Genomic DNA, 21,911 nt, shown 5'->3' on the forward strand with positions numbered 1-21,911 from the left:
TTATATGTATTAAGCTATTACTAGTTTGGTTAATTCGGTCAAATAAACATTATAAATTTATTTATTTTGATATGTTTCATACTTATTTAAACAAAAAAAAACATATAAATTTCGATTAATTCGGTTAACCAACTAAATTAACCGAAATATTTTAGTTTGGTTAATTTTTTGAAATTTTTTAGTTTAATTAACGGTTAAAAGATTAAAAAATTAATTAATTCAATTAATACTGATTCGATTTGATTAACTGGTTGAACCACCTAATATTAATACTAATAACAATAATAAAAGAAGTTTAATTTTGGTAAAGGATAAAATGGCACATGAAACATGATATAAACTTTCTATTTATAAATGCCTTACTGAGAAGTGGCTTTTATATCTCAATTTCTGTGTCTTTTTCCACAATATACCATAGAATATGTGGAATTTAAACAATCCCTTTCTATCTTTTTTTTTTTTTAGTTGTTTTAATTCTTAAGCAATAGATTTGCCCTCTCCTTAAGCAATAATAATTCCTTCTTCTTCTTTTCTTTGCTATATAAAAACATTGAACATGTTTTTATTTTATTTTAGAATGTTTTGATATATTTAAGGGTGTGTTTGGGTTGAGAATTTTAATATATTAATATTTTTATTATTTTTTTGGATAAATAATTTTTTAAAAGTTTAAGTTGTTGGAATTTTGCAAGTTAAAAAGTTATAAAAAAATAATGGGATTAAAAATAAAAAATATAAAATGTAATATAGATATTTTGAGTTTTTGTAAAATATATAAATATTTTAATAATATAAAATATTAAAATTAAATAAAAATAATATGTTGAAGTTTAATTTTGTATTTTTAATAATTTTGAATAATCATGTGGGATTTTAATAGAGAGTTAGAGTTATTCAAAATTACTTTTTAAATTTCTTACAAATTTTTTGAAGATTTTCCTTATTTTATTATTTTAAAAACTTTGTGAAGTTCTTCCCAAATCCATATATCTAATTTCTTTCCAATCATTTACTAATCACTTTCCTAACTTATAATTTATAATTAAAATATAAAACTTAAATAAATTTTTAACTAATGAGGTAAATAAAAAATTGTAAATATTAAAAATTTAACTCAATAATTTTTATTACAAGATATTGAAGAAAATTTAATTAAAACTACAACTATATATATTATTAATACAAAGTTGGGATTATAGTGATAAACATTGACTCACTTAAAAGGTAAAGAAAGACCTATAAAGAGATTAAAGTTTAAGAGGAAGAAGATATAGCGGAGAGTATGAAGGGGGGAGAGATTTGTTCTATTTTGATGTTTTATCAGCCTTAAAAGAGGGTGCCTCTGGTCTTTCTTGAGATGTCACGTGTTATCCTCATATTATTTTCATACTTCTTAAAATTTAATTGACTTATCGGTATATTGTCTTTGTAGATAGATATATGCAATGTACCTTATTATCTTTTAATTATTACTTTATAGAATGATATAATAAAAGATTAATATTTTTGAACATTAGTCCGATTATAAGTTTTTATCATATCTGTTCTTTTTGATACAATACCTAAAATTCTCTCCCAACCCTTAGTATAAAGAGCTTCAAAGCACTCGAATTTACTTCCACTTATACTGATAACAATGTCGATGTTAATTGAATTAAGATATAAATTGATTCTAATTTTAAAGATAAATATATTATTCAGTATATCGATTTAAATGGAATGAATATGTTGCCCAAAATGTAAAAGCCCAAGCCCATAAAGCTGCCCTTTCCCTTTACCCAAAGGAGAAGAAGTAATCCATAAGGGCAACAATCAAATGTTAACTTTTTATATTTTTAAACAATCAACTCAGAATCAGAGAAAGGGAGAAAAAACAAAGAGAAATTAAGGAACAAAAAACTATAAAAACAGATTGAGATAAGAATATAAGAAAAATAAATTAACCAAATAAATAAATAAAGAAGAGGTGACTCGACTCGATCTACTCTTTATCCAAATCTTTGTTGATCCTCTGTTACAGAGGTACTTTTTTTTTTTAATTCTTTCATTCTTAGGGTTTCTTTTTGCTCAAGATTTGAAGCATTTTTTAAATTGTACCCTGTTTTCTTAGCTGCTTAAATGTTTTTAAATTTGATCATTCCTTATGAATTGGGTTATCTTCAGCTCACTCTTTTAGGCTTTTTGTTCATTTTTTAAGCAAGAAGCTTTTTTTTTTCTTTTTTTTTGTTAGGGAAAAGAGCAAGGGAATTTAGCTTAATCGGTTCTACTTCTTCTCAGAAAAACGAAGGTTCAAATCGTCTAATTTAATCGCTTTGATTTTTCTGGCTAAATTTTTAGCACTGTAAGTTAGATGAAGGTTATTTAGTTTGTTCTTATTGGTAACTGTTTGCATGCGCAGGCATTTGGATTTAGAGGAAAATACTATCTTCTTTTCTGCGTTTTTTGAGATTGGGTCAATCATTAGGTTGCTTTTTATTTAGGGGTGTTTGGCATAATGGGTATTTTTAATCTAATAGAACTTTTTTTGGGCTATATGCTTGTTTCATTATCAATTTAGTTTAATTCCTGGGATGTTATATGAGGGTTTTATGGACTTTTTTGTGTGGATATGCACGGATAAGCATTTAGGTTTCAAAGGAAAAAGCTCTATTGTGATATGTGTTCAGACTATTTTGTTACTTATTGGGGTCATTTTTGAATTTAAGGTATGTGGCATAATAGGTATTGCTATCTGGTGGGATTTGACTGGGATTTTTTATTGTTTTATTGGTTTTTTCATTGAGCTTGTATTGGAAGTACACTCTGTTGAATTTAATTAGTTGCCGACTTATAAGGGTTTATATGGAAAGCATGCTTTGTTCCCAAAAGTAATTCGAATTCTGTTGTAATCAGATATTTGATTCGATATACATGCCAACACTGTTCGTGGTTGGATAATGGCTGTTGAGGCTCCTGCCAAACATGTTTTTGATTTTGACGATGACGATGATGATGGGCCTGTAGTGTTCAAGAGGAATAATACCTTGTCCTCTAAGCAGAACCAGTTAAACTCCGAAGTAAAGAAGGCATCGTCTCAAAGATCTGATGGGCATTCTGGTAGTCTGGCCTCCTATGTACAAGCTTCGAATGGTCAAAGTTCCAATTCTCAGAAGAACAAGGCAATCCCATCTTCTAAGTCACTGCCTGTGAGATCTCCTATTTTGAGCCCAAAAGCATCAACATCATCTGCCAGGACATCACCCGTGAAGTCACCGGTGGCTAATTTTAAGACACCAGCTTCTTTAAATGATCACTCAAAACAAGCCTTGAAGCAGCATAAGTGTAATGTTGTCAAGGAAGAGAAAAGCCCAATTAAAGGTGCCACTGAAACAAACAGTGACGATGATGATGATTTACAACCTTTGAGTGCCCGGCTTAAGGGAATCTCAAACCAAGGTACCAAAGGGGCGAGCACTTCTAGTACTTCCCAATCACATCGATTAGTGCCAAAGACTGAAATAAAGGGATCCACCAAAGATCCAGATGATGAAGCTCCTTTGCCTGTGAGGTTCAACATGAAGTCCAGTGCTGGGACATCAAGTAGTAAGCTGTATGATTCTGATGAGAAGAAACCTCTGGCATCTAACGGCGAGCAGAATGGTTCTACTGTGAAGGGCAAGCAGGAAAAGTCTTCTATGCTGTCAGGTAAGAGGCCTCTTGATAAGGGCAATTCCTTAGATCAGTCTTCTGCTAAAAAGCCAAAGATCTCAGATACATCTACAGCAATGAAATCCAAGCAATTAGCTGTGAAAGCTGAAAAGGCTGACGAAGATGATGATGATGATATTCCAATTTCACAACGAATAAAAAAGTCAACTCCAACAAACAGTAAAACATCGTCTATGAAGCAAAAAGCGGCCAAGGTTGTATCTTCTTCACTTAAAAAGTTAAATAGAAAGTCGAAGAAAGAGTTCAAAAATTCTAAATATATTAAGTCAACAAAAGTGTCGCCTAGTTCTGGTGATGGGCAGAAAAAGTGGAGTACCTTGGTTCATAATGGTGTCATTTTTCCACCCCCATACAAGCTTCATGGGATTAAGTTGCTGTATGATGGACGGCCTATTGATCTAACTCCTGAACAAGAGGAGGTATATATATGCTATAACATTTATATGTTATTGGAATTTCTTGTGCTTATGTGAAGCCAAGGTTGTCACTGTAATTGCCTGGGAAGTTCAAAGTTCTCATTCAACTTGCTGAAAGATGTGTTGGCCTAATCTGTTCATTTTGCAGGTTGCAACGATGTTTGCGGTGATGAAAGATACAGATTACATGAATAAACCACAGTTCAAGAAGAATTTCTGGGAAGATTGGAGTAAATTACTGGGGAAAAACCATACCATTAAGGACTTGGACAAATGTGACTTCACTCCAATATACGAGTGGCATTTGCAGGAGAAAGAGAAGAAGAAACAAATGAGTTCTGAAGTAAGTTGGTTGAGAATAATTTTTGGCTTCAACATAAACAATCACTTCTGGTACCATATCTGTCTTAGAACCTCCATATGTTTTCACATCTTGTTTGTCGAAGCAAATTCTCGATAACTTCATTGAGTTTTATAATCGTTAAGCTTGACCATTGTTGGTATAGGAGAAGAAGGCTTTGAAAGAAGAAAAGTTGAAGCAGGAGGAAAAGTATATGTGGGCTATTGTTGATGGTGTCAGAGAGAAGGTGAAGATTTAGCTTTGATTAGAAGTTTATTTATCCCTTTTTATGACTTGTTTCATGACTTCTTGATATAATTTAATTGATTACTGCTTGTCCTAGCACTTCTTGTTTTACAACCAACCTCCTTAATATCTATTAAAATTGAACTGTTTGCTTCATATTTATTAGTCTCTTTTCTGCTTCCTATGAAGACCCTGCTAATTCTGATAATTGTTTTAATTGCAGGTAGGAAATTTCAGAGTTGAACCGCCTGGTCTTTTTCGAGGTCGGGGAGAGCATCCAAAGGTATTGCTGACATGCTTGACTACTCTAAAGCTGTAGAAAATAATATGCTTTGTTCTGAGAGTTGAATTTGTGGGTTTCTTATTCTACTCTTTTAATCAGATGGGAAAGTTGAAAAAACGTATTCGCCCAAGTGACATTACAATTAATATTGGAAAGAATGCCCCAATTCCAGAATGTCCAATCCCTGGTGAAAGGTTAAGAGACAGAGAGCATTCATTTTCTTGAACATATCAAAGGGTTGGAGGTTATTTCAAGTAGATTATCTTAATTGTGATCCATTTTTGTTTGATTGGCAGTTGGAAAGATATAAAACATGACAATACTGTCACATGGTTAGCTTTCTGGAATGATCCCATTAATCCAAAAGAGTTCAAATATGTATTTTTGGCTGCTAGCAGTTCTTTGAAGGGCCAAAGTGACAAGGAGAAATATGAGAAAGCTAGGATGCTGAAGGTAATAAGCAATATGATAGATGCTTTTAGTTTTTGTTTTCTGAACCATGTATAAATGGATGTTTGTACTTTAAATGCAGGAATATATCAGGAACATCAGAGCAGCATATACTAAGGATTTTACGTCTAAAGATGTTACGAAGAGGCAAATAGCAGTTGCTACCTATCTTATTGATAAATTAGCTCTTAGGGCTGGTAATGACAAGGTATGTTGCACATGTAACATGAAACATCCTATTTTTGTTTCTTTGAATTTGTATACAATTATGTTGACCATTGTTTAGGATTGAATTGAATGGAGGAAATTGATTGTTGGAGCTGCTGTAGACTGTTAGGTCCTACATGGATTTCTGCTGATGTTTTGAAAATGTTAGTGGCTGGTCCTTATAACAGAAAAAGGGCAAAAATGGTTTGCATCATCAACTAAATTATTTGCTACTGTTTCTGTAGTGGCCTTTTTTTCTTTTTTTCCTTTTTGGCTGGTCTCTTAACTTTTTAACTCTTTTGACTTGGAACCAATAATGCTGCGCTCATCATTGTGTTTGGTTTATTGCATCCAAGGTTTTGTTTGTTCTTTTCTGTTTCAGTTAAAACTTCTGTTCTTGAAAAATATTTGGGACTCAAGATGAGCTAGATGCATAGGTTGAAATATGTTGATAGTCAATTGTTAATATGTTGTTAGGTCCTACAACCTATAGTTGTCGAAGAAGTTTTCAGGCAATTCTTTTCGGGTATTTTCATGTTATGGTGGGCAAACGTGCAGGATGATGATGAAGCTGATACTGTTGGTTGCTGCACACTTAAAGTAGGAAATGTGGAGTGTATTCCACCAAATAAATTGAAGGTAAAGTCAGTTTATGTTCCTGGAAAAGATACAGTATTTCTTTTGTACTAAATTTGGTAACTGTTGGAATGGATCCTATGACTTTTTATTGTAGTTTTAGTTGATTTGCAATTAATGTTAGTTCTTTGAAAATTTTTGTGGAATTATATGGAAGCTAGTCATACCTTCTGGTTGATATTGGTGTTAACTTTCTTTTTTCTTGTTTCAATCATTTAGTTTGACTTCCTTGGTAAAGACTCGATTCAATATGTGAACACAGTGGAGGTTGAGCTTCCTGTCTACAATGCAATTGGACAGTTTCAAACTGGTCAGTTTATGATCTCCCATATTTGGATTCATATGCAGATGATTGACTTAAGCCAAAGAGTATGGTCTCTCTTTTATGCAGGGAAAAGCAAAAGTGATGATCTTTTTGACAAGCTTGATACAAGTAAACTAAATGCACATTTGAAGGAACTCATGCCAGGGCTTACAGCAAAAGTCTTCCGTACCTACAATGCTTCCATTACATTGGATGAGATGGTAAGTTGCAGCCTATGTATGACAAGCATGCATTTCACTCTAATATGCTTGTCTTAATGCTTTATGTACTTTTCCAGTATTTCTTTTGTGATTTGAATGGATAAATTTTTAGAAAATTTTGTTTAACATTATTTTTCATTTATATTTTCTTTGGTTGGATAATAGTTAAATAAAGAAACCAAAGATGGGGATGTGGCGGAAAAAGTTGTAATATATCAGCGTGCAAACAAAGAGGTAAGAACCATTCCCTACTAGATCTTAATCTAATGGAGTCTAGTTCGACGTACTATTTTGGCATCAATAATTTTCATTGTTCTTGCTGCAGGTTGCAATCATATGTAATCATCAGCGGAGTATTTCAAAATCTCATAGTGCACAGATGTCAAGGTTGACTGAGAAAATAACAGAGCTCAAGGTAATAACTCTTTATAGAACTTTCTTGGAAAACTTCAATGGCTTTCCTTGGAGCACTATTGCTATGTTAGTCGGGTTGCTTCCTATGTATCTTATGCCCATGTTTTATTTAAAATTTTAGTAGTCCGTTCTCAGGACATGTGCCTTTTTAACTTAATGCACTCAGGATATGTTCTGCATGGTGATCTCAAATTTAAAATTCTTTTCCTCACAATTTGGTGCCTTTAATTTCCGCCCATCGCCCTGACCTTTTTCCTATTGCGTATAGGGTGTTCTAAAGGAGCTAAAAATTGATTTGGACAGGGCTAAGAAAGGAAAGCCCCCATTGAAGGATGCTGACGGGAAGCAGAAGAGAAACTTGACCCCTGAAGCGTATTATAACTCGTTCCTTTCTTTTCTTAAGCTTTAATACAGTTGTTGCGCTAGTACTATTAATTCACCAACATACATATGCAGGTTAGAAAAAAAGATAGCTCAAACAAATGCCAAGATTGAGAAGATGGAAAGAGACATGCAAACTAAAGAGGATCTAAAAACTGTGGCATTAGGCACATCCAAAATTAATTACCTTGACCCCAGGATTACAGTTGCATGGTGCAAGCGGCATGAGGTTCCCATCGAGAAGGTAAACACTATTTGTTAACAATTGTTAGGATGACACATTATTCAATTGAGATTCATTTCTCACTATGTTGCTTCACAGATATTCAACAAATCACTTTTGGCAAAGTTTGCTTGGGCAATGGATGTAGATCCTGATTTCAGATTCTAATCATCTAAGTGAATGAAACCAGGTTGGTGCCATGAAAATCCTACTCCCAAGGAAAAGACGAGAGGAGGACAAAGGAACAACCAAACCAGTCCCTTTTCTTCAATTATCATCCATTTTTTTCCATTAAAGTTATTTACAATATACTTCTTTTTTTCCCCGTGTCAGCAAAAAAATTCATGTTATATGTCAAGCTAATCTAATCAAGGGCAGGTTGGCTCATTTCCCTTTTTTCCATTTCTAAAAACTGTTCAAATGTTGGCAGAGAAGAGTGCAACAAAAATAGTCAGCGTTTTAGCTTTGGAACATTACTTACAAACTTTCAAATGTTGAGATACATTGATGAATTGTTCAAAAACAGTTAATTTATACTTTCCCTTCTGGGATTTCATTTGTTATTACCATTTTCATGTAAAAGATACTGCTTACGGTTTTTTGAGCATTCATATGTTGTTTTAAACAATGAATCTGCTATAAGAATGCAAACCAACTCTTGAAAGGCCCCAAAAATTTATGAGAAGTAAAAAAAAAAAACCCAGCACAATGTCAAATTAGACTTAATGGATAAACCATTTCAGGATCACTTATCTTAGGAGTTTGATCAATTTAATGGGATATTTATCCCTTTTAATAAATATTAATTAGATTAGATAAGATGTCAAAAGACAGATTTGATAGGTTGATCAAATTAGATATTGCCAATGCCATATATATGAAAGCGAAAAAAATATAAAAAAGGATGCTGTTTAAACATGGTTCCAATTTTGTCTTATACGTTGTCTAAAAACGTTTGTTGAAACCAATCCAGTTCTGCCAGCATTAATGTGCATGGCTGCCAAATGTGGGGTGCATTACATGGCAGTCAAGTCCATCTCTTCTTTTTACCATTTTCTCTCTCAAGCTTTCACTTTCACTCACCAGACTTTGAGGGGACATACACAGAGATAAAAATGGCTGATAATGATTCAGCAAATCAAACATCTTCAGCTGAGATGGTAGAATCTAACCAAGATCTTTTAACACAGATCCTCTTGCATTTCCCTGTTAAATCTCTTCTCAAGTCCAAATGTGTCTCCAAAAGATGGCTTTCTCTCATTTCTGATCCTCAATTTGCTGCTAAAATCAGCCATTTGAACGTCAACCTTGGTCCCTCTGGTCTCTACTACTACGGCAGCCCTTTTGGCTTCCTTAACTTTGACACAAATCACAACATGCTTAAGGTACCATCTCTGTCATTTCTCAATGTTACAGGCATTGAAATTTTGCAGTCATGCAATGGCTTGCTGTTGCTTCTCTGCAGTTTTAGTTCGGACAATGATTCTGGTTTTACTTACTGTGTTTGTAATCCCACCACCAAGAACTTTGTCACTGTTCCTTTACCTAATGCAACTGCAAACAGGTCCATAGCCGGTATTAATTTAGCTTTTGATCCTTCAAAATCCACCCATTATAAAGTCATCTGTGTCTTGATGAATAACATGCAATACCTAAATCTCAATGAGATTGAACACCTTGTTTCTCCTACATATCAGATTGAGATCTTTTCATCAGAAAATAAAGCTTGGACTGACTCTGGTGGTCCATTCGAAGCACCATATTATACAGACTTCGAGCACGGGGTGTTTTGCAACGGTGCAATCCATTGGCTTAGCCCCACTGATGTTTCCCTTTACTTTGATGTCGAAACTGAAAGCCTGAAAACAATGGCAATGCCAAGGATTCAGACAGGAGGACCATCTGGTTACTGGAGCTCTCAAAGGTTCCCCTATTTTGGACAGTGTACTGGCTGTTTACACCTTATTGAAGTTGACTCCATAAGCAAACCAAGGTTTCATATACTGGAAATGAAGCCTGATCACTCTCACTGGTGTGTTAAATACAGAGTTGATCTCAACAATGTGGCATCTGAGTTCCCAGAGATTGCTAGAAGGTATATGGATGAGTTTCCTACTCTAGCACTGAATAATGTGGAGGAGATTGAAGTTCAGTATTATGCATATTCAATACTAAGTGTTGTGAGAGGGGAAAAAGATGAAGATGTTGAAGTGGTGATGGTGATACCAGGTAAAATCATATCCCACAATCCCAGGCTAAACACTTCCAAGTTATTGTCAAGCTGGAGGGCTAGCAATGTTTATGATTGTATGCAATATAAATGGTACAATGTTTTTCACTACGTAGAAAGCCTTGCTACTCTCTGAACACACATCATTTTCCTTCAGAGCTTGTAAATTGTAGACCTGCTTTTTGAAGGTATAAAAGCTAGAGTTTTTACTTTGTGGTACATCAGAAATGCATGATCTGAAAATGGGAATTTCCAGCTCTATGAAATGCAATCTATTGACAAAGCTATTTAGAAGGATGGATTTGTAAATGCGCTTTTGTTCAAAATGCTCCTAGCCAAAATAAATTTGTGAAAAGCTATTCTGTTATATTCTTTCAGCCAAATCAGCTGAATCTTTTTCATCAAGAAAACTGTACTTTTTATTTTACTTCAGAAAGAGGAAAACGTACAAAAAGCCCTCTTCACCTAGCGGTATCTTCTATGAGTAGTGAAACAAGAAATTGATGGCCAAATATAGAAATAAAGAAGTTTTGAATGACTATGCATGTATATAAGGCAAGGTTTTTGAAAAATTTGCCACTGACTCTAACTAGCTTATCATCAAGCATCAGAGCCCTTTGTCATTTGTATTGTTTTCAGTTGGCATCATTGTTGAGTGCTTGAGTAACACCAACCTCAGCAGGTCGAATTACCCGATCGTGAAGCATGTACCCCGCCTGTAATAACAAAACAAGAAAACACTTGTATCAGTAAATTATGATTTTTGTTGCTGTCGTAACCAATTTTTTAAAAAAAAAAACGAGTATCGACTTGAAGAAAAAACGAAAACAGGAGTCGCCATCAATCTTTTTAGGTGTGATTGGATCACCTTATAAAAATGATTGTTTTTAATGAATGGTTTGATTTATTTAAACAACGATTTTGTTCCATTTAAATCAAGAAAACAGGTTCGGGAGTCGGTTACGTACGAGGAAGGATTAGCACCCTCGTAGCGCCCAAAAATTGGTACCTAATTGATTAATTAATATCTTAGTGTCGAAAATGGAAAGCTTGAAAGACATTGAAATACGATCCCTCTTCGTAAAAATGCTAATTTGAAAATGACCGAATAAATTAAAACAAATGTTAAAGACACTCTCATCTCGAAGTAATAAAATGTCACGCTCAGTAAGTTAGGACATGACATTTCAAACTTTGAAAATGAGCTTGCCTTTATTTAAAATTCATATATTCTAAAATTTTTTAAAAGGCTGTTCGGTTATTAAGGATAAACAAGAAAAGTCGAAACCCAGTAAGTTAGGGCACGTTTTCTCGAATTTCCTAATACCAAATATTACCTTTATTTTTAAACAAATTCTTATTTCGAGGTGACAAAATGTCGTACCCAGTAAGTTAGGGCACAACACCTCGTACTTCAAAATAAGTATTTTTTCAGATTGCGATTTAAGAGGATTATATCGTTATTTAGATTTAAACGAGGAAAACCGAAACCCGATAAGTTAGGGCAATTTTCTCGAATTGTCTAAATCTGAAACTTGTTTTATTTTAGAAAAAGCGATTATGTGCGTCGAGAAAAGACCAATGTAATCATAATCGCATGGTGAAATAAGAAACGAGTTGCGATATTAACATGCATAATAATAACAAAGGTGGTGATATAAACAACAATTACAATGACAAAATAATATGGATTTGCGATATATTGAGACATATAAGAATAAGCGAATAAACATAATGAAATAATGATAATGAGAACAAAAGCGAAATAAAAATACAACGATAAAGGAAATAACAAAGCAAATTATAATATAAATTGGATTTTAAATCGGGGTAAGCAAATAAACATATGAGTAAGTAAATAAACTTATAATAAATAAAAAGCATAAAATAGTAATAATGGTATTAACAAAATACATATAGATATAAGTACAATAACAATAATGGTAATAAAAAATAAAATAATTGTAATAATAGCACGTTAAGTTGTAACAGTAAAATAATAAAAATTGTGATAAGAAAAACATGATAGTAAAATAATAATAGTAATAATGTTAATAAAGATACAAAATGATAATAAGTAAAAATGCCAATGAAGATAATAAAAAATAGCAATAAAAGAATAGTAATATTCATGCGTAAATATAAAGATAGGTATAATACATAAAATATAAACATAAATATAAAAGAGAAATAAAATTAGATAAGACGAATATAAATTAAGAGATAATAATAATAATAATAAATATTGATAATAAACAATAATAAAAGGAATAAAATAATAGTAATAATAAGAATATTTAATAATAGTAATAATAACAACAATATAATATATATATGAAAAGTCTCGATAATAACGCAAATAATAAAATTAACTAATTTAACATAAAATAGTTAAATAATAAAAAAGGATTAAATTGAGGACCAAACAAATTATTAAGTACAAATTTAGATAAACAAAATGATTGCAAACTGAATTAAAAGTGGAAGGACTTATTTGACAAATAACCCACTATAGCAAAAGCAGCGGATCTTAGGTAAGGCGGGTTGGTCATACGGGTATGGCCATTGCTCAAAGAAGGTTTCATCCGGTTAGCCATCATGGACCACCGTCGTCATTTTGTCGTCGTAAGCCAACGCACACGATGGTAGAAAAATATAAAAGGTACACTTTTTTATATTTTTTTAAAATATTTTTTTTTTGATATAATCGAATATATTGTATAGGAAAAGATAGATTCAAAAATAGAGAAAAAAAAAAAGAAGAAGAAGAAAAGAAAACCTTAGCCTGATTTTGAACCTCATTTCTATTTCAATTGCTTTCGTTGTTCTTTTTGCTTTGAATTGCTGCTGTTTTTATTCAATGTCTCTCCTTTTTTATTGATGAAGAAAAAAAAAGGATCCTTTTACATTGTGTTTTGATGGCTTTTATAGCCTTTTTACATAATTTATTTTATATTATCTTTCTTTTCTCTTCCTTTTGTAAGTGCAAGTGGAGTGGTGGCATAGTGGTGTAGGTGGCCAAGGTGGGTGGTGGAGTAGGTGGCCAAGGTTGGTGGCCAACAAGGATGGTGGAGTAGGTGGGATTAGGGTTGGGTTAGTATTTTAGGCTAAGGGTTTTGGGTTTGTATTTGATTTTAATTGGGTAGTTGGGTTATATTTATTTGGGCCAAAATTGGGCTTGTACAGCTGCCCCTCTTTGCTTGTTGTCGTGTAACGAGAACAGAATAAAGACTTAAGAAAGACCAATTTTGCCCTGCCTCACTGTGTCTGGACTTGTTTAATGCTCTTTTTCTCCAGATAGCTTTATTCCAATCTTGTTGCTTCGCTTCGCTTCACTGCTCTACTGCAACTTTAAGAAGGTAATATTTATTTTGATCTGCTCCACTGCAACTCTATGGAGATAAGACACGTGACTTCAATCAATTCCACTGAAACTTCAAGGAGATCTGTTGTAGCTTCAATTAATCCACTGAAACTTTAAAGAATTTTGCTGTGGCTTTTAGTTGTTCCAACGCCATTTCAGGAAGAAGATATTTGATTTTCAACCTGTTACCCTACTGCTTAGGGGGTTAAGGCTTGTCATCATTGATCTGTTTCCCTACTGTTTAGGGGTTTAAATCTGTAAACTCAACCTGTTACCCTACTGCTTAGGGGTTTAAGGTTTGAAAATTTGGCTTGTTACCCTATTGTTTAGGGCAATAATATCTATAAACTTCAACTTGTTACCCTACTACTTAGGGGGTTGAATCTGCTTCATTGCATTCGAGGAGGCAAAATTCGATGTATTTGATCTGCTCCACTGCAACTTCAAAGAGGCAAGATCTGTGATTTTCAGCCTATTACCCTACTGCTTAGGAGGTTAAGGCCCATCTTCTTTGATCTGTTTCCCTACTGCTTAGGGTGATAAGATCAGCAAATTTGGCTTGTTACCCTACTGCTTAGGGGTTAAAGCCCTTTAAATTCAATCTGTTACCCTACTGCTTAAGGGTTTAAGGTCTGTACATTTAGTCTGCTCTACTGCGACTTCAAGGATATGAGACTTGTAACTTCAGTCTGCTCCTCTGCACTTCAGGGAGATAAGGCTAGTGACTTTAATCTGCTTCGCTGAGGCTTCAAGAAGACAAGATTCGCTGGATTTGATCTGTTCCACTGCAGCTTCAGGGAGACGAGATTTGTAATTTCCAGCCTATTACCCTACTGTTTAGGGGGTTAAGGTCTGGTGAATTCACTGATTCTAGGAACATGACTTGTAGAATCAGTTTTATGTATTTATGCTTATGCCAACGAATTAGGATGCTATGATCAAAATGAATAAAATGCTCCTAATCAGATGCGTTATGAATAATCTATGAATGTATAGGTCAAAATAATTAGGAGCATTTGATTGAAGTCACGTGTCTTTTCTCCATGAAGTTGCAGTGGAGCAGATCAGATACATCGAATTTTGCCTCTTCGAATGCAGTGAAGCAGATTCAAACCACCAAGCTTTAACCCCCTAAACAGTAGAGTAACAAACTGAAGTTTATAGATATTATTGCCCTAAGTAATAGGGTAACAAGCCAAATTTTCAAACCTTAAACCCCTAAGCAGTAGGGTAACAGGTTGAGTTTACAGATCTAAACCCCTAAACAATAGGAAAACAGATCAATGATGACAAGCCTTAACCCCCTAAACAATAAGAAAACAAGTTGAAAATCAAATATCTTCTCCCTGAAATGGCGTTGGAGCAACTAAAAGCCACAACAGATTTCCTTGAAGTTTCAGTGAAATTGATTGAAGTCACGTGTCTTATCTCCATGAAGGTGCAGTGGAGCAGATCAAATACATCGAATTTTGCCTCCTCGAATGCAGTGAAGTAGATTCAAACCATCAAACTTTAACCCCCTAAGCAGTAGGGTAACAAGCTGAAATTTATAGATATTATTGCCCTAAGCAATAGGGTAACAAGCCAAATTTTCAAACATTAAACCCCTAAGCAGTAGAGTAACAGGTTGAGTTTACAAATCTAAACCCCTAAGCAGTAGGGAAGCAGATCACCGATGACAAGCCTTAACCTCTAGCGGAGAGTAACAAAGTTGAAAATCAAATATCTTCTCCACGAAATGGCGTTGGAGCAACTAAAAGCCACAATAGATTTCCTTAAAGTTTTAGTGGATTAATCGAAGCTACAGCAAATCTCCTTGAAGTTTCATGGAATTGATTGAAGTCACGTGTCTTATCTCCATGGAGTTGCAAGGAGCGATCAAAACAAACCTTACCTTCTTGAAGTTGCGAGAAGCGGTGAAGCGAAGCGAAGCAACAAGATTGGAATAAAGCTACCTGGAGAAAAGGAGCACTAAACAAGTCCAGACACAATAAGACAGGGCAACATTGGTCTTTCTTAAGTCTTTACTCTGTTCTCGTTACACGACAACAAGCAAAGAGGGGCAGCTGTACAAGCCCAATTTTGGGCCCAAATAAACATAACCCATTTACCCAATTAAAACCCAATACAAACCCAAAACCCTTAGCCCAAAACTTAGCCCAAAATACAAACCAAACCCAAAAAAAAAAAATCAGAAAAAGAAAACCCTAATCCCACCTACTCCACCACCCTTGTTGGCCACCCACGTTGACCACCTACACCACTATGCCACCACTCCACTTGCACTTACAAAAGGAAGAAAAAAGAAAATATAAAATAAATTATGTAATAAGGCTATAAAAGCCATCAAAACACAATGTAAAAGGACCCCTTTTTTTTTTCATCATCAATACAAAGGAGAGACATTGAATAAAAACAGTAGCAATTCAAAGTAAAAGAACAAAAGCAATTGAAATAGAAAGGAGGTTCAAAATCAGGCTAAGGTTTTCTTTTCTTTTCTTCTTCTTTTTTTCCCTCTATTTTTGAATCTATCTTTTCTTATACAATATATTAGATTATATCAAAAAAATATTTTAAAAAAATATAAAAAAAGCGTACCTTTTATATTTTCCGGCCACCGTGTGCGGTGGCCGACGACTGCGGCGGTCCACGGTGGCGACCGGACTGAAACCTTGCCGGAGCAATGGCCATACCTGTGCGACCCGACCCGCCTTACCAAAGATCCGCGCGTTTTTGCTATAGTGGGTTATTTGCCAAATATGTTCTTCCACTTTTAATTCAGTTTGCAATCATTTTTGTTTATCTAAATTTGTACTTAATAATTTGTTTCGGTCCTCAATTTAATCCCTTTTTTATTATTTAACTATTTTACTGTTAAATTAATTAATTTTATTATTTTTGTTATTATTTGCTATTATCAATACTTTTCATGTATATATTATATTGTTGTTATTATTACTATTATTAAATATTCTTATTATTACTATTATTTTATTCCTTTTATTATTGTTTATTATCAATATTTATTATTATTGCTATTATTGATATCTTAATTTATATTCGTCTTATCTAATTTTATTTCTCTTTATATTTATATTTATGCTTATATTTTATGTATTATACCTATCTTTATATTTACGCATGAACATTACTATTCTACTATTGCTATTTTTTATTATCTTCATTGACATTTTTACTTATTATCATTTTGTATCTTTATTAACATTATTACTATTATTATTTTACTATGATGTTTTTCTTATCACAATTTTTATTATTTTATGTTACAACTTAACGTGCTATTATTACAATTATTTTTATTTTTTATTACCATTATTGTTATTGTACTTATATCTATATGTATTTTGTTAATACCATTATTACTATTTTATGCTTTTTATTTATTATAAGTTTGTTTACTTACTCGTATGTTTATTTGCTTACCCCGATTTAAAATTCAATTTATACTATAATTTACTTTGTTATTTCCTTTATCGTTGTATTTTTTTTTCGTTTTGTTCTCATTATCATTATTTCATTATGTTTATTCGTTTATTCTTATATGTCTAAAAATCATGGCAGTTACATCAATTACAAACACGTATGCAAGAACAGCTTGACAAAATCCAGCAAGATATAAGGGACCATATGTTGAAGTCCCAGAAAAGCATGATGGACCAATTAACTCGTCTATTGGCTGGCGGATTAGAAAAAGGAAAAAGCTCTTTGATCAATGCGGGAGAAGATAATGAAGATCCTACCTACCCTCCGGGTTTTGCCCCAGCGGACGTTCAGACACAACCTGACATGTACCCAAGAAGGCCATCGGTCACAATTAGGCCCCAACCATTTCAGGCCGGTGTTTCGGCACCGATGAATTATCAAGCTGGCTCGGGCTCTAATCCGGGGGACAACCCAACCAACCCTGTGGTCTTCAATCTTGATGAAGTAACAGAAGCAGAAAAGATAAGGGTAGAACTCCCGAAAGAGCTTGAAGAAAGGTGTAGATGGTTGGAAGAAAAATTTAAAGAAATGGAAAGCACCGACTATCGTGGTGGAATCGATGCTAAGGAATTAAGTTTGGTTCCGGACCTGGTACTCCCTCCCAAGTTCAAAACTCCGAAATTTGAGAAATACAACGGGACTAGCTGTCCCGAAGCTCACATCACTATGTACAGTTACTCTAATTCTTTTTTCATGAAATACTTCTTTCGAACTCATAGGTACAGATATACGACTCTTCCAATACTTGAAAAAACTGAAAAGAAAAAATAGAACACATCCATGTCAGACACAAACATGTATCTAAGTCTGGGAAATGTGAACTATGACCACTTAAGCTGTTCAAACAGCATTTTGTTTTTGTTGTTGTTAGACATAGACAAGATAAGTTGAGAGGGTAATTGTTAAATCTTAACAGTAATTAAAACTTAAATCATATTTCTTCAACCAAATAGTAATTTGCATTTAACTATAACAGACGATGAACAAAAGGAACAGTTTCAATAAAAAATAGATAAGAAAAGAATACCTTCAAAACATGAGCGACCATGCCAGGAGGCTTAGCATTATCTGGTACTTGGAATACTGCATTATGCCTGTGTGGATCAAATGGTTCATTTGTAGGATCGAATTTTTCCACTCCAAACTTCCTAAATACCTGAAAGCAAAACATTTATAACCCATTAGTAACAAATTTAATATGTTATAGATCACAATAACTAAGTGCACTACTTGGGGTAATAAATTTTCATTGATGTGCAATGATTGAAGGGAATTCAGTTTGCCATTTTTTCCCCAATAACTAAGTGCACTACTTGGGGTAATAAATTTTCATTGATGTCAAATGATTGAAGGGAATCCAGTTTGCCATTTTTTCCCCTTCACCGTAGAAAAAATGTGGAAGTCGAACCTACAAATTGAAGTACAGGATCCCTAACAACTAATCTTCATGAGAACTCCCAATACCATAGGAAGTCGTTAAAAGACTTCCAGTGAGTAACAAAAGGTTTACCTCTCCAAGCTGTTTCTCGGTCATTTCAACTCCTTCTAGAAGTGTTTTTAAAAGAGGTACAGCTCCAGCAGTGTCTTTGGACTCATCTACCTTAGCGAAACTGCCTTTAACATGAGTAGAAGCCCTTCCTAAATTGTCTGCAACATCTAGTAGGCCCTTTGCAAAATTCTACACCACATTGACAAATGATTAGAGAACTCCAAATATAACAGAAATCAAGTGATCATCAGGTCACCAACAATACCTGTATGGCAAATTTCTTCGAGTTCTCAGCTTCACGTCTTGTTCTAGCCATAACATTCTCCATTTCTGCAAGAGTGCGAACAACTTTGTCCTTCATTTGTTCAATCTCCATTTGCTTGACTTCCAAGAGTCCTTCTTTCTCCTGGACAAGTTTGACCATATCGGCCATTGATAGTTCACCATCACTTTCAGAACCTGAATCAGAAAATGCAGTTTGTTAATTGACTCTTCTCCTTTTATCAGACTGAGGCATAGTACTTCGATATTCCAAGTTAGAACCTGATTCTTTTGCTTGATCAGTAACTTCAGCCTCTCCAGGATTTGTATCCCCACCTGGTTTTATAGGCTCTTGACCATTATTTTCTACATCACCCTCATGATCCTTTTCGGAAGGCTTGGGAGAGGCAAATGAAGAGATATGTAATCGTTGGAGTGCATAGAAATTGAGGCTTGAATGATGTAGCAGAGACACATCAATTGTCACCAACTGTACAGACAGAGCAAGGGCACATAAAGATAAAATCAGTAATATTGCACCCAATTTCAAGGAACTTGCACTAAGATAGCACAATTCATAGAAAAGGAAGGAATCAGTTATGTTCTGAAGGAACCAAGATATGGATTTTAAAATCCTACATGATCATTCAAACACTGAAATAAAAGACAACCTTAAACCAAACAAGAACCTGTTAATTCAAAATTAAAAATGAGGTGACACCATATAAATAATTAATGTAATAACTGCAAGGCAAGTAGCAAAAATTTCTCCTTTCTTATATTAAATAACAAAAATTAAATCTCTTATTTAACAGTGAGAATATCAAATTTTAAGGGGGAAATAAGCAAAATAGCCTAAAAGAAACCTTCTTTCATAGAAATTTTAACCCATTTTAACTTCCAAATAAAACACACAGAATTCCAACATGATAAAACAAGAAGATACATTAAGATAACAATACGGAGATAAAAGAAAAAAAAAATCATGGAATTAAGCTAAAGTAAACAAAGCCCTTAAAACCTAGCAAAACCCTTCTCACAATTAACCAAAAATTGTAAATTTTTAGTACCTTATTATGAGATTCAGGAACAAGAGAGTGAAATTGAGTGGAAATGGTTGGCGTATGAAGGTTCTTAGGAGCATAGAGAAGCAAGGAGCGTGCAACGACCGTCCTGGAAACGCATGAGAATGCCCTAGACATCAACATTTGTGAAAGATGAATCAGGTAGATAAAAGAGGGTTTAGGGTTTTAGAGGGTCCAATAATGGAAATAAAGAAAACACGAAACGGGGTTTTAGAGGAGAAACAGGAAACATAAGGTGTGCCTGGAGTGCAAGAAACTTTAGATTTTATTTATTTATTTATTTTTGTTCCTTAGAATTTTTTTTTTTTTAAAAGAAACTCAATATGTACAATGTGCGCTTCCGATGTGGGAAGTGGAACCTTCTCGAGCACATTCATGAATGTGCTCAGCTTTCTATGTTTTGGTGGCTTATTATTAGCTTTTGAACTCTGTTGAATTTTTCGAAAAGATTTGAATTACAAAAGAATTTTATTTTATATAGTTGACTGAAATTTTTAAGAAATGAATTCACATAGAGTATGTAAAATGTTGTAAAGGATTAGGAATGTTTGGTTGAAAAAATGATAAGAGATAATTCTCTAAAGTAGTAACCTTCTATTAATTTGAGGTTTTAAAATATGAACTATGTAAATTTTATTATGGTTGGTCATTTAAAAAGGATAATAATATTTTTTTGTGATAGATAATAATTTTTTAAGTATGTGATAATGATAAAAAAAAGTTAAATAAGGTCCACATGTGAGTCATGTAAACAGTTATCTCTGATGAGATAGATAAAAATATTCTATGTGCCATGCATTTGTGTGTTCCTGAAGTCAAGTCCTAGTGATATGGAGTTTGACACTATTCTTGACGAAGTCTCGATGTTATTATAATAATGATCTAAGGATATCAAGTGATAAGAGCCTTCACTCAATTCAAGTGTAAGAAAAGTAAGCAAGTAAAAAGAGCAAAAGTCTTACGGAGAAAGGTAGAAGTTTCTCGTTGTTGATAGCAAGCCTTAATGATATGTGTTCCAAGCCTTGCTATTATATGAGTTGGGAAATTATTAAAATCAGTAATAAATATTGGCTTTTTTTCAAATATACTAGTTTGATGGTATAATTAGTAAAATAGTTGAAGTGATGGATTAATAGAAAAATAGATAAAGTCGACATCTTGAGGGTCCGACTCTGACCTTCAAGGTGTCGATTTCACTATTCTAACTTCTCTTTCCACGCACCAAAAGAAAGGAACCCGTGAAAATGCTGGAAAATGTAGGAACCCATGGCGGCATGCATGATAGCAGGAAAATGAAGTGCTTTGTTTGCATGTAACGGAGCAAAGAAATAATGGAACTCGTGAACAAGCATGCATGAAGGAAGTAGAAAAAGCATATACTAGCATGTAGAAATAAAGAAATTATTGAAGCATGCAGTAGATAAATAATCGAGGTAGGTAAGTACGGGTATGTTATTATTTTTGAATAACAGTTTTAAATATTATGCAATTTAGTCCTTTTAATTTGGTGTATATAAAATTTCTATCAAAAAATTTTCTTCTCTCATTTTATCCCAACATCCTTTTCTTGAGATACTATTGGAACCGAACAAGTGTGAGGACCATTGTATTTAATTATCTCCCACAACTGTTTCCTCTTTAGAAATGAGGCTTATACTCGCCATATGCATCCGTCATCGAATTTTACACATGTTCCTACATATGCTATAGTTGTAGATACATACGCTCTGTAATATGTAAATGCCTTAAAATCGTACTCCTGAATTGCTAATACAATAACCTCTTTCATTGGAAACTGAATACCAACAGCCAATTGCTTTGAATATGTACTGGTTAGGGTGGTATGACCTAGAGTAATATGCGGATACTCCAGAAAGTCAAGTTCTCTCATCCCGTCAAAGTCAACTTCCAGTATACAGGCTAAAGGTTCTAATTCCAGATTACCTTGTCCAACATCATCAGCATTTATAAGTTTCTCGGTCTCAGAATCAGACTCATTGAAATCACCAGCGGGTTCTCCAAACAACAAATTGGTCAAATCCTCATGTACTTCTTGCTTTTGGTTGGGACTGGTGTATTCTAGTAGAAGTTGACAGCCCCTCATATCATTGGGAATGGTGCATACCAACAGAAGTTGAAGGCACCTTGT

General features: G+C 33.8%; 3 protein-coding genes across 7 annotated transcripts; 2 read left to right on the forward strand and 1 right to left on the reverse strand.

Moving 5' to 3' along the window:
* The first annotated feature begins 1,789 nt into the window (after positions 1–1,789).
* Positions 1,790–8,413, forward strand: LOC108477919 (DNA topoisomerase 1 beta-like). Of its 4 annotated transcripts, XM_053021489.1 has the most exons (17): positions 1,790–2,022; positions 2,231–2,287; positions 2,893–4,127; positions 4,273–4,467; positions 4,631–4,711; positions 4,934–4,993; positions 5,093–5,187; positions 5,290–5,446; positions 5,526–5,651; positions 6,209–6,289; positions 6,506–6,596; positions 6,678–6,811; positions 6,977–7,045; positions 7,137–7,226; positions 7,494–7,597; positions 7,682–7,850; positions 7,929–8,413. In XM_053021489.1, the coding sequence occupies exons 3-17, from the start codon at positions 2,937–2,939 to the stop codon at positions 7,995–7,997; spliced, it is 2,712 nt and encodes a 903-aa protein (XP_052877449.1). In that variant the 5' UTR covers positions 1,790–2,022; positions 2,231–2,287; positions 2,893–2,936; the 3' UTR covers positions 7,998–8,413. The 4 variants fall into 4 exon arrangements, 3 of the variants coding, with proteins under 3 accessions (XP_052877449.1, XP_052877450.1, XP_052877451.1); XR_008274305.1 differs by lacking the exon at positions 7,929–8,413 and having other exon boundaries at positions 7,529–7,597; positions 7,682–7,714; XM_053021490.1 differs by lacking the exon at positions 2,231–2,287.
* A 470-nt stretch (positions 8,414–8,883) lies between these two features.
* Positions 8,884–10,742, forward strand: LOC108479921 (F-box protein At5g07610-like). The gene has a single exon (XM_017782773.2). The coding sequence runs from the start codon at positions 8,945–8,947 to the stop codon at positions 10,193–10,195; it is 1,251 nt and encodes a 416-aa protein (XP_017638262.2). The 5' UTR covers positions 8,884–8,944; the 3' UTR covers positions 10,196–10,742.
* LOC108479922 (grpE protein homolog 2, mitochondrial-like) lies at positions 10,405–20,138 on the reverse strand. 2 transcript variants are annotated; one of them, XR_008274686.1, is made up of 7 exons: positions 19,748–20,137; positions 18,960–19,167; positions 18,682–18,875; positions 18,438–18,605; positions 17,955–18,083; positions 17,185–17,681; positions 10,405–10,775 (listed from the first exon to the last, which is right to left on the reverse strand). XR_008274686.1 is itself a non-coding variant. In XM_017782775.2 (6 exons), exons 1-6 carry the CDS (start codon positions 19,883–19,885, stop codon positions 10,695–10,697), a joined length of 918 nt encoding a protein of 305 aa, XP_017638264.1. In that variant the 5' UTR covers positions 19,886–20,138; the 3' UTR covers positions 10,405–10,694. The 2 variants fall into 2 exon arrangements, 1 of the variants encoding a protein (XP_017638264.1); XM_017782775.2 differs by lacking the exon at positions 17,185–17,681 and having other exon boundaries at positions 19,748–20,138.
* Positions 20,139–21,911: the final 1,773 nt, after the last annotated feature.

Source organism: Gossypium arboreum, chromosome 11 (genome assembly GCF_025698485.1).
Source record: "Gossypium arboreum isolate Shixiya-1 chromosome 11, ASM2569848v2, whole genome shotgun sequence".
Classification (NCBI taxonomy): domain Eukaryota; kingdom Viridiplantae; phylum Streptophyta; class Magnoliopsida; order Malvales; family Malvaceae; genus Gossypium; species Gossypium arboreum.